We start from the raw sequence: 13,669 nt of genomic DNA on the forward strand, positions 1-13,669 counted from the left end.
ATATTTTTCAGCTTCCTATCAGCTGGCTCCTTGAGGGCTGCCGTATCTGGAGACGGTAACGCCACTTGTTTTTATAAGCGTGTGAGCGCCTTATTCACCCTAAGGTGTGTTTCCCAACTCGCCCTAACTTCTGGCGGGAAAGGGTATACCGCCAATAATTTTCTATCGGAGGAAACCCACGTATCATCACACACTTCATTTAATTTATCTGATTCAGGAAAAACTACAAGTAGTTTATTCACACCCTACATAATACCCTTATTTGTGGTACTTGTAGTATCAGAAATATGTAACACCTCCTTCATTGCCCTTAACATGAAACGTGTGGCCCTAAAGGAAAATACGTTTGTTTCTTCACCGTCGACACTGGAGTCAGTGTCCGTGTCTGTGTCGACCGACTGAGGTAAATGGGCGTTTTTACAAGCCCCTGACGGTGTCTGAGACGCCTGGACAGGTACTAATTTGTTTGCCGGCCGTCTCATGTCGTCAACCGACCTTGCAGCGTGTTGACATTATCACGTAATTCCTAAATAAGCCATCCATTCCAGTGTCAACTCCCTAGAGAGTGACATCACCAATACAGGCAATTTGCTCCGCCTCCTCACCAACATCGTCCTCCTACATGTCGACACACGTACCGACACACAGCACACACACAGGGAATGCTCTGACAGAGGACAGGACCCCACTAGCCCTTTGGGGAGACAGAGGGAGAGTTTGCCAGCACACACCAAAAACGCTATAATTATACAGGGACAACCCCTTATACAAGTGTTTTCCCTTATAGCATTTTTATATATGTAATCATATCGCCAAATAAGTGCCCCCCCTCTCTGTTTTAACCCTGTTTCTGTAGTGCAGTGCAGGGGAGAGCCTGGGAGCCTTCCTCACAGCAGAGCTGAGCAGGAAAATGGCGCCGTGTGCTGAGGAGAATAGGCCCCGCCCCCTTTTCGGCGGGCTCTTCTCCCGGAGTTTGTGAGATCTGGCAGGGGTTAAATACATCCATATAGCTTCAAGGGCTATATGTGATGTATTTTAGCCATAAAAAGGTATTATACATTGCTGCCCAGGGCGCCCCCCCCAGCGCCCTGCACCCTCAGTGACAGTTGGTGACTGTTGGTGAAATGTGCTGACAACAATGGCGCACAGCTGCAGTGCTGTGCGCTACCTTATGAAGACTGAAAGTCTTCTGCCGCCTGTTTCTGGACCTCTTCAACTTCGGCATCTGTAAGGGGGGTCGGCGGCACGGCTCCGGGACGAACCCCAGGGTGAGACCTGTGTTCCGACTCCCTCTGGAGCTAATGGTGTCCAGTAGCCTAAGAAGCAAATCCATCCTGCACGCAGGTGAGTTTTCTTCTCTCCCCTAAGTCCCTCGTAGCAGTGAGCCTGTTGCCAGCAGGACTCACTGAAAATAAAAAACCTAACTTAAACTTTTATTCTAAGCAGCTCAGGAGAGCCACCTAGATTGCACCCTTCTCGTCGGGCACAAAAATCTAACTGAGGCTTGGAGGAGGGTCATAGGGGGAGGAGCCAGTGCACACCACCTGATCCTAAAGCTTTTATTATTGTGCCCTGTCTCCTGCGGAGCCGCTATATCCCTATGGTCCTGACGGAGTCCCCAGCATCCACTAGGACGTCAGAGAAAAACATTTATTCTTTTAGAAATGCTTGGTTTTTATTTATAAAAAACATAAGGCCTGGAATACAAAAATAAAAAACAAAAAACATTGTCCAATACACATATGCACTATGGCAACATCAACACAGGAAAACATGTACAGGACACTGACATAGGCCATAAGTTAAAGAAAAAAAAACACACACACATCTTCATTTTGTATTGAAAGGATAAATATTACAGATGCAATATATAATTTGGTCTGTGATGTGGCACTCAAAACACACATTACCACTATATGAGCCAAACCAAAATGTAGCAATTTAAAAAAAAATACACTGCAGTGTGGTGTCACGGTACAAATACAAGCAAAAAAATTAACAAAGAAATAGTGTTATTTTAATTAAATAATTAACATTATCTAATAATGACATTACACATGTAAGTGGTTTCCAAACCACTTTCCAGTACTCCAGCCTCTAACATGACAACCACTGTTTTTTAAACATTGCACATGGATCACTTAAATATAAAACATAGTCACAATTTTAAAATAAAAAACGCCCAAAAGGAAAACATTATTGCAGGACAATTCAGAGACACACTAAGTCCAAACTACACATGCAAAATATCTGTCAGAAAAACACATGACATACAATAAAGTAAGATGTTACATTGGCTTTTGTATAAAACATTAACCAAAACAATGTATTTGCTGACACACACTTGAAGATGGGAGTAATATGCAACGTCACATGACACACATTTAAAAAAAAATAAAAAATCATAGAATGTAAATGCAAATACACATGCTCACCATTCTTCCTGGGCCTATCTGAATCCCGGACATGGGTTGCAGAGACAACTTCTGGAGGTATTACACTCCGCATGGGCTCATACTCCAGATATCTTGCAATATAGGGCTGCCCACCACCGGTTTTCCGAGCCGACTTGGCCTTCTTGGCCATTTTGGACTTGACACGTCGCTTTATGTCATAGTACCGTTTGCAGCACGTGTCCTCCGTCCGCTTGACCACCCCCTCACTATTGACAGCAGCAACAACTTTCGCCCACAACACCGTCTTCCTCCGTGTTGGCACCTTGGCGGACTCAGGGCCAAATAGCTGCCTCTGATACTTCATCAGCTCACGCACCAATGCCACATTTTCAGCAAAACTAAACTTTACATTCCGCCCAGTCTTAGTAGTGGTGCGTGGCTGCGGAGCACTCTGACTGTCACTATCACTTGAGGCTGCTGCAGCAACCTCACCCACCTCCTCCACCTCACTAACCTCACTAACACTCACCTCGTCCACCTGACCAACCTCCTCCCCCTCACTCACACCCTCCACCTCACCCACCTCTGAGTCACACATAATTGTGTGTCTAAACAGTTAACACAGGGAAAAAAAAGACAAACAACACACTCCTCCACTACCACTACACAACACACACACACACGCGCACACACACACACACACACCCACACTCAAACACTGACAAGGGACTATAAAGAAAAATAACTTGGACTAAAAATGAGACAAAACCACAAAATACAAGACAACAAGAATGACAAGATGACTTTCAAACACAATACCACACTCAGAAATCGTTACCAACACTCCTCACCAAACCACAAATTCACCTACCTCCACAGCACAACCTCCCTCCTCCTCACCACTAACTAAACCCACGAGGTGCGGACGGTTTGGGGCGTATTTATATGGTTGCGCACAGACACTCCTACCATCTGAAACACAACCAATCACGAACGGTAATGAAAATCGAAACTGAAAGTGAAAATGCGGCCGCGGGAAAAAAAAAACCCTGCCGCATTTAACTTAGGGAAAAAAAAATACAACAAAAACACATACGCAAACGACAATGACGGCTGTAAATGTGGCAAAAAAAAACGACTGCCATCGACATCGGAAAACACGACAACCATAAAGTCGACTGCTACGTAACTTTGCGTATATGGATTCAAAAAGTTGCATGAAAATGCACCCGATACAAAACGAGTTTAAACACTACACAAACCGACTCAAACACGAATATTAGTAAATATTGCCCATTGAGTCTACCAAAGTCTTGTACTGTGCAGGGCAGACATAGCATCATTCTTCCACCAGAGAGTCACTTTGCTTGGACTATGGTCATAGGTAATACTGTCTCAAATGCACAATTGGGTTCAGATCTGGTGACCAAGAAACCATGACATAAGGAAAACACTGTTTCTTATCAAACTATTAGGTTACCACACATATTCTTTAGATGGAAACATCCAGTCACATGTCCCTTTATTTTGACTACCATAACTTTCTATGACATGCAGAATAATCTTAATTTTATCTGGGAATTGCTGCACAAGATATACCAATGTTTAATTAATATAATGGAGCAGGCTGTTCAAATGTGCTGTACCAATCACAATTAATTAGACAGTTAAGGTAATTTCCGCAGAGCAAGACTTACATGATTCCAGTCACTTTTGTTAGTTCATAATCTTGTCCAATGCAAATATGGAGATAATCTCAGTATCTGGTGTGTCATTGCTTTGGAATACAAGACACATACCTTGCACAACCATGTACGCAGTGCTATTTTTGTAGGAAAATAGGTTCAGGAACTGTAGGTGAGGCATAAGTGGGCAGTGATGTAGGTGGAGCTACCAAAGAGGCAGGGCATCAAGTGGTGCATAAACTTTTTTTAAACAAATAATGCCCCTAGCAGTGCCATATATACACATAATGCCCCCAGCAATGCCGTATATACACAGTGCTTTCAGCAGTGCCGTATATACACATAATGCCCCCAGCAGTGCTGTATATACACGTATTACTCCCAGCAGTGCCAGTTACAAATTGCCCCCAGTATTGCCAGTTACACATTGCCCCAGTAGTGCCAGTTACACATTGCCCCCAGTAGTGCCAGTTGCACATTGCCCGTAGTAATGCCAGTTACACATTGCTCCCAGCAGTGCCAGATACACATTGCCCCCAGTAGTGCCAGTTACACATTCCCCTAGTAATGTCTGTTACACATTGCCCCCAGTAATGTCTGTTACACATTGCCCCCAGTAATGTCTGTTACACACTGCCCACCCAGTAAACAAACTCACCCCTTCATTTCTGTTGCTGCTGCTGCCTCTGCTCCCCCTGTCTGAGTTTGCCTGAGGGGAGGAGAGCGCAGCTCGCATCTCTCCTTCCCCTTGCTGTGTCCCGTCTCTGATGGCCATTTGGAATATGGAGTTGGCTTGTGAGACAATCAAAGCTCACCGATTGGCCGCTGTAGAAGGGACACAGCGAGCGGAAGGAGAGACGCACACTGCGCTCTCCTCCCCTCCGGCAGACTCAGACAGGGGAAACGAAGGACATTCCGGAATGCTGTTCCTGATTACGTAATTTTAGAAAAGATCTTCAGGAACAGCGTCCCGGAGCTTTTCAAACCAAAAATACCCCTGCATCTACATACATACCACATAGGTTAATTATGCTGAATATTCCAAATGTTACAAATACTAAAAAAAAGGTTTGTGGTTTAATGTATGTTAGTAGCTGCTAAAATGGTGATTTATAGTGCATACTTTTGTGAGCTAATAGTGTTAAGTGGTCCAAGTTTAAATCATAATACCTGAGGCAATCCACTGTGTAGGGGCATATTACTAGAGGAGGAGGCTGTGTGTAACCTTCTCCATCCGGGCACCCTCCTCTGTAGTCAGAGTAATAGAGTCTGAGCACTAGAGGGGCACAGACTGTATTGCTCATGCGCAAATCTCCGGGGAAATGGTGTGGTAGCCATTTTCAGAGATATTTCCTTACTGCACATGCACAAAACTCCGGAAAAATGTGCGCCGTGCCATTTACCCAGAGATTTGTGGAGAGATGCTGCGGCCAGCGGGGGACTCCGGAGAGGGAAGCATTGAAAAAAATGGGTGTAGGCTGTGTGGTGTGGGGCCACATGGACCCTGGGAGTCCTGTGCACGGCACACACTGCATCCATTATAAATAAGTCACTTTCACTGAGCCCGTACATTCCACCCCTAGCTCCATTGAGGGCATACTTCCCTAATGATATTGACTCAAGACTGTATCACTGTCATTTCAAATTGTTTAGATAATGCTCAGCACAGCCTGATACCCAGCATATACTGTATTGTGGCATATATTGGGGGTAATTCAGACTGCATCACTGTAGTGGCAGCGATCGCAGTCTGAATGACTTATCAGGCGTACTACGCGTGCGCACCCCGGGAGCCCAGTGAGATGCTAAAAGCATCTCAGGGCTGCGATCACATCCGTCTGATTGACAGGCAGAGGCGGTCGCGGGGCGGGAGGTGGTGTGCCAATGGCATTAGAACGCCGTTGGCGGGGCACGGTCCAGACAACAGAGGCGTGTCTGAACCGTTGTGGGGGTGGGTCACGGCGGCTGCGTGATGTCACACGCAGCCGCTGCAACCCAGTATGCGGCGGGTAGCGGTCTGCCAGTGCACAAGAGCTACTCGCCAAATACAAAAGCATCGCCACCGTGCAATGCTTTTGTACCTGTGCGGGAAGGGGGGGTGTTAGGGCCAGACATGCGGGGCGAACTAGCCCTGTGCTGGGCGTCCCCCCGCATGTCTCAGAAACTGATTGTAGATGTGCTAAATTTAGTACATCTACGATCAGATCTGAATTAGGCCAATTGTGAGATCTCTCCCAGTGTATGGCCACACAATATCTAGGTTCCTTCACAGGGAAGCAGACAATTCCCTGTTCCATTACTGTGAAGGAATAGGAGAAATGTCTATCAATCGGCCGTGGCAGTGCATACTGTACATGCAAATGAAAACATATAGCACTGGTCAGACATACTGGGTGATTCTATCATTTTAGATCAGTTTCACGCATACATAGTGCAATTATCTGGGATATCAGATACTTCATGGCATCTTTATAGAGGGCCTCATACCGTGTCCATATGCACTTTCCTATTGTTATTACTGTGTGCAGGCCCGGATTAAGCCTTGGGGGGCCTGGGGCACTAAGGACAACGTGGCCCAGTTGGAAGAAGGGGGGGGGGGGGGGGGGTGTATATTTGGTTGTGCATACCTCTCAACATGACCCATTCCAGGAGGGATAAGATGCTCTCTACCTGGACTTTCCTTTTAATATATGATTGGCCTCACATGTGTTGAACTATTTCATTAATGAATAAAGTATTTCAACAAAAATGATTACAATTATAAGTTAAGAGGATAGTCCAGGTAGAGAGCATTTTGTCCCTCTTGCAATGGGTCATGTTGGGATGTATGGATTGTGTAGATTTAAACTAATAGTTTAATAAGGCCTGAGAACTGTTTATATCTCCATCCAATAGAGAGACAACTATTTTATAATGTTTTCCTATAGTGGAGCAAAGACAACTTAAGCTTAAAATACACATAGAAAAAATATATCTATAATTTATCTTGCAAAAATGCAATAGCAGCAGCATTTGTACTACTAACACACTGGGACAGGACTCGGGAGGATGCTCTGTGTGTGTCTCTCTCTAGACATGAACGCTCTCATTAGATAACAGGTTACACAGGACCCTGACACCAAGGCGGAAGGAGGAGAAGCTGGGATCCCTGGGTCATTTACAGTTCTCTCCCCTCTGCTATCTCTACTCTGGTCAGGAAGCGCCATCGGTGTCTCTTGAAACCTGATACTACGTGTCTATGCCTGCAATGCATACTGTCCTGCTCACAGTCTGGCAGCCTGGTTCTACTGCTGCACAAGAGGGAGAGCTAGTAATGTCAGTATGCTCTGGTTGGGGGCCCCTCGACAGAGGGGGCCTGGGGTACAGTATGCCCTGCATCCCCCCCTCAATCTGGCTATGTCTGTGTGGTTTTTCCAACCATCTGATATCGTATATTGTATTGATCATGCTACATAAATAAAACAATAATAAAAACACCAATTTTATTGATTCTTTTTGTTTTTTTATTCCTTTTGCAAAATTATTTGGAACACAAGGACATTGAAAAGATTCTAAATGGATTCTCACAGATTTTTCACAAATAAGTTAAACCATTGATATATTTGTAATGTGTGTATACAGTATATGTATAAAAAACAACAGCAAAATAAATATCACATTAGAACACTGAATAAACTATGTCAAAGGTCAGTCATCCACAGCTACATTTTTTTGTGTTTTTCACTTAACTCCGCGACTTCCAAAGAAGTGCAGAGTTGCAGGATTGATGGAAGCCACTTAGTTAATTAAAAAAAGAAACATTTTTCGATGTTTTTCACCATCTCAATATAAAAAGTTAAAACATGCTTTAGTTATGTAGGTAGACGCAAGAAATGATATGCTTATTCAGTTACAGGCGGTTGCAGGCCCCCCTGCCATAGAACAAGCTTTAAAAATCAGAACAAAATAAAATGAACTATGGGAGACAAAACTCACTAAAAAGTAACCCCCGGAAATTATATTCTGGGAGGGAAACAGATATAATTCCCCGGGGGCACTAGGACTGCAAAGACAATTACAATGCATTCATGGGTTCATACATTACAAAGGGCTTTTTTTTTTGTTTTAAACACCAGTTTTGTTTGAACTATGACTCAACGTTAAGGAATTACCATACATAAAAATCACTTCACATGAGGCTCTCTGAAGGTGGAGTAAAGGAAGAGCTCACTTCTCGGGGGAAGAGAAGGGGTGGACTTCACGCTCCTCTTGGGGAAGGACAGGGCACAGGAGACGGGGATTTTATTAGTATCTTTATTATAGCTATCTTTGTGCTGCTGATGCTGCTGGTGGCTGGGTCCAGAGTGTAGGGATGTTATGCTTCTGGTTCATATTCCTGGTAATCATCCTGTAAAAAAGAGCAAGCAATAGTCAGCTGAAGCACAGCTACTGGAATAAGGGTCCTTAGAACCAGAGCCGGCCCTAACCAAAATGATGCCCTAGGCAAGATTTTGGCTGGTGCCCCCTAGTACCACCGCTAGTTCTGCCTCTGATTCTGCAACCCTTTCCCAGCATCATCACCCCCCACCCATAGCAGTCCTTTTTTTTTTTTTCTACCCCCTATAATTTAAATAAGAACAGTGTGCACATTCGGCGCACAGCCCAAAAAGGTATGTGTTTTTGCTGACAAGGGGCATGCCCACACAATAGTACCTCCAATTCAAATTATGCCTCACAGTAGTGCAACTTTATTCACAATTTATCATGCAATAGTGTCCCTTATTCACATTACATCACACAGTAGTACCATTTTACCTTATATACGTTACTCCTCACAGTAGTGCCCCTCATTCACATAACATCATACTGAATTGCTCCTTATTCACATTACACCACACCGTATTGCTCTTTATTCTCATTACACCACACCATATTGCTCCTTATTCACATTACGCCACACCATATTGCTCTTTATTCACATCAGACCACACAGTAGTGCCCTTTCTATACGTTACGCCACACAGTAGAGCACCTTATACACATAATGCCACACATTGGTAATGCATTTATACACATAATACCACACAGTAATGCCCCTTACACATATGACACACATTATTAATGTCCTTATAAACATAATGGGCCTTACACATTATGCCAACCCTTATTAATGCCCTTATACACATAATTTCCCTTACACATATGCCGCACATTGTTAATGCCCTTATACACATAATGACATGCATAATGTCCCTTACACATATGCCGCACATTATTTGTGCCCTTATACACATAATGACACATATAGTTCCTGGCTTTAGTCAACTGGCAGCTCTACTAACGTCGGATGCCTATTTTTTTTATTATAATGCATCTTATTTGCATTGTTATGTGGCTAGGATGCACAAGCAGCTTTTGCTGATTAAAATGATATGCGGCATGCCTATACACTGTGTGCGACTGTAGCTGTATCTGCATACGAAATGCTACACACAGAATATAGGCATGCCGCATATCATTTTAATCAGCAGAAGCTGCTTGTGCCCCTAGGCATACCAGATGCCCTAGGCAATTGCCTAGTTTGTCTATGCCTAGGGCCGGCTCTGCTTAGAACTTAGGGAGAGATGTACTAAGCATTGGAAAGAGATAAAGTCATACTTGCCTACTCTCCCAGAAGGGTCGGGAGGCCCCTGAAAACCGTGTAGCTCACCCGACACCCTGGGAAAAGTTGCCAAGTCTCCCGTAGCTGCCCGCATACCACCACCCAGCCACCCATTTACCAAGTAAAGAGGGTGGATCGTGTGGCAGATGACGCAATGTACGATGTGCTAGTGACATGCAGTGAGGTCATGCGATGTACAATGTGATACACGTCAGATGGGAATATGCGATGTGCTGGACGTCACATGGGACGATGCAATGTATGATGTGCTGCACATCATATGGGACAATGCAATGTGTTGCACGTAAGATGGGACGATGCAATGTATGATGTGCTGCACGTCAGATGGGATAATGCAATGTGCTACACGTCAGATGGGACAATGCAATGGGCTGCACATCAGATGGGACAATGCAATGTACTGCACATAAGGTGGGACAATGCAATGTACTGCACGTCAGATGGGATGATGCAATGTGCTGCACATCAGATGGGATGATGCAATGTGCTGCACGTCAGATTGGATGATGCAATGTGCTGCACATCAGATGGGATGATGCTATGTGCTGCACATAAGGTGGGACAATGCAATGTACTGCACGTCAGATGGGATGATGCAATGTGCTGCACATCAGATGGGATGATGCAATGTGCTGCACATCAGATGGGATGATGCTATGTGCTGCACATCAGATGGGATGATGCAATGTGCTGCACGTCAGATGGGATGATGCAATGTGCTGCACGTCAGATGGGACGATGCAATGTGCTGCACGTCAGATGGGATGATGCAATGTGCTGCACGTCAGATGGGACGATGTAATGTGCTGCACGTCAAATGGGATGATGCAATGTGCTGCACGTCAAATGGGATGATGCAATGTGCTTCACGTCAGATGGGACGAGGCAATGTGCTGCACGTCAGATGGGAGAATGCAATGTGCTGCACGTCAGATGGGACAATGCAATGTGCTGCACATCAGATGGGACAATGCAATGTGCTGCATGTCAGATGGGATGATGCAATGTGCTGCACGTCAGATGGGATGATGCAATGTGCTGCACATCAGATGGGACAATGCTATGTGCTGCACGTCAGATGGAATGATGTAATGTATAATGTGGTGCACATCGTGTAGTGTGTACACAGGACCACTGACGTATCTATAATGTGTACAACGTGTGCGGTCCACATGGGCCACTGCATCCAGGGGGCCCCACACACTGCAAACCCTGCACCCACTTAATTATACTTACCACTCCGTCGGCACCGTGCTGGCTGCAGACCTGCAAATATCACTGGGAAAATGGCAGTCGCGACAATTTTCTGGTGATTCGTGCAACTGCAATAGAGATGTCCCCGGGATTGTGGCATGCGCAGTAGACAAAGGCTATTGCACCGACAGAGAGGAGGGAGCTCGATCAGAGCCTGCACATGGGACCTTTCTTTTCTTAAAGCACCTCTGTGCAGGACCACATGATCACGCGAGACATTGGACTCTGAAGTTTGTCACTGTCCTATGTATATGATGATTGCATAGTGTGTACGCTAGAAGTCATTGTGTTATGGTAATGTAGGATGTAAGTGAAATGGAAATGACCATCACATTGTTTATTACAAGTGTGTACCTAGCTTTACTCTTCCTCTTGGCACAACTCCTTGGCAAATGACTTTGCAAAGCAAGCAACCAACAGGAAGCGTATACAGATAAAAGTGCAGAAACTTACAGTATAAAGATGACGGCTACTCCTTGATGTAATGAATATCAATCAATTGATTAAATAAAAATGAAGTGGACATTTCCACGTGTGGATCAGGACGAGCTACTTGGCCACAATCAGTGCTACCTGTCTTGCAGTACCATGAGCACCTGTTGTAGAGAGAGAGTACTAGGAACGGAGGCAAAAGACAGAACTCACGCTACTACCTTTATAAACTCACTTGAAACTTTATATGTTGACTAAAATCACATACGATCTATAAATGGCACAAGTCCTAACCAACAGCTACGAATAAACTAGGGTCTAAAATAGTCCTCCTGAGTCCTAAAAGTTCTCTGATCTTTGAGAGAGAAAAAAAAACTTCTACAAATGTACTAATCCCCAGGGGCGGATTTAGGGGTGAGGGCGCCCCTAGACACAACAGTAACGGATGTCTAATTTTATTATTTTTATTGATTAGTTATAAGCCCTCATTTGATGAAAGCCAATTTAATAGAATAAAAAAGCCATTAACTATGACATTTTTTAGTTATGTATACATATTTACTAAGTAGGACAGCTGCATGTCCTACCCGTTTACACTCCATTTAAGATGGCATATGGTACAGTACAGTGGAAATATTTTGGAGTACCTGGTACTTTTTGGGCTGACAGTACCAACACAAGCATCGAAGTGCTGCCCCCAAACAAGTGCCTCACATGCCTTATGGGTAATTCGCCACTGCTAAGCCCTCACACAAAGTAACTTGTATCAGTAGAAAGGTTTTGGTTCAACTAAAAAGAATATCAGCCCCACAGTGGCTCTAGTGCATATTACTGAGACACCGCTATCATAATGTAGTATTCAGTGTTACCCATCTGTTCTGATTAATCTAATGCAAGGAGAACTTTGAAAATCCATATCTCATCTGTAGTGCACCAATGTGTCTGTTGGGTGAATCTGAAATAAGTAATTAGGGATTTGCCAGTGGCCACTCGAGGAATAATAATGATAAAAATAAAAAACAACAGTGATAGTAAATAAGAATTTACTTACCGATAATTCTATTTCTCGTAGTCCGTAGTGGATGCTGGGGACTCCGTCAGGACCATGGGGATTAGCGGCTCCGCAGGAGACAGGGCACAAAAATAAAGCTTTAGGATCAGGTGGTGTGCACTGGCTCCTCCCCCTATGACCCTCCTCCAAGCCTCAGTTAGGATACTGTGCCCGGACGAGCGTACACAATAAGGAAGGATCTTGAATCCCGGGTAAGACTCATACCAGCCACACCAATCACACCGTACAACTTGTGATCTGAACCCAGTTAACAGTATGACAAAACGTAGGAGCCTCTGAACAGACGGCTCACAACAATAACAACCCGATTTTTTTTTATTTTTTTTTTGTAACAATAACTATGTACAAGTATTGCAGACAATCCGCACTTGGGATGGGCGCCCAGCATCCACTACGGACTACGAGAAATAGAATTATCGGTAAGTAAATTCTTATTTTCTCTAACGTCCTAAGTGGATGCTGGGGACTCCGTCAGGACCATGGGGATTATACCAAAGCTCCCAAACGGGCGGGAGAGTGCGGATGACCCTGCAGCACCGAATGAGAGACTCCATGTCCTCCTCAGCCAGGGTATCAAATTTGTAGAATTTAGCAAACGTGTTTGCCCCTGACCAAGTAAATGCTCAGCAAAGTTGTAAAGCCGAGACCCCTCAGGCAGTCGCCCAAGATGAGCCCACTTCCTTGTGGAATGGGCTTTTTCTGATTTTGTCTGTGGCAAGCCTGCCACAGAATGTGCAAGCTGAATTGTACTACAAATCCAGCGAGCAATCGTCTGTTTAGAAACAGGAGCACCCATCTTGTTGGGTGCATACAGGCTAAACAGCGAGTCAGATTTTCTGACTCCAGTCGTCCTGGAAACATATTTTTTCAGGGCCCTGACAACGTCAAGTAACTTGGAGTCCTCCAAGTCCCTAGTAGCCGCAGGTACCACAATAGGTTGGTTCATGTGAAAAACAGAAAACACCTTAAGGAGAAATTGAGGACGAGTCCTCAATTCTGCCCTGTCAGAATGAAAAATTAAGTAAGGGCTTTTATATGATAAAGCCGCCCATTCTGACACACGCCTGGCTGAAGCCAGGGCTAATAGAATCTTCACCTTCCATGTGAAATATTTTAAGTCCACAGTGGTGAGTGGATCAAACCAATGTGACTTTAGGAAACTCAAAAC

At 44.5% G+C, this 13,669-nt stretch overlaps 1 protein-coding gene across 5 annotated transcripts in view; it reads right to left on the reverse strand.

Annotated features, from left to right (window-relative positions):
- Nucleotides 1-7,561: 7,561 nt before the first annotated feature.
- The window catches only part of SNCB (synuclein beta), a 216,917-nt gene continuing 210,809 nt past the window's right edge, over nucleotides 7,562-13,669 (reverse strand). For all 5 annotated transcript variants that reach the window (XM_063927921.1, XM_063927919.1, XM_063927918.1 and 2 more), the window contains one exon: nucleotides 7,562-8,468. In XM_063927921.1, coding sequence (XP_063783991.1) covers nucleotides 8,436-8,468 — 33 coding nt within the window. In that variant the 3' untranslated portion in view covers nucleotides 7,562-8,435. The remainder of the gene's footprint in view (nucleotides 8,469-13,669) is intronic.

The sequence above is a fragment of the Pseudophryne corroboree genome, chromosome 6, assembly GCF_028390025.1.
Source record: "Pseudophryne corroboree isolate aPseCor3 chromosome 6, aPseCor3.hap2, whole genome shotgun sequence".
Classification (NCBI taxonomy): Eukaryota; Metazoa; Chordata; class Amphibia; order Anura; family Myobatrachidae; genus Pseudophryne; species Pseudophryne corroboree.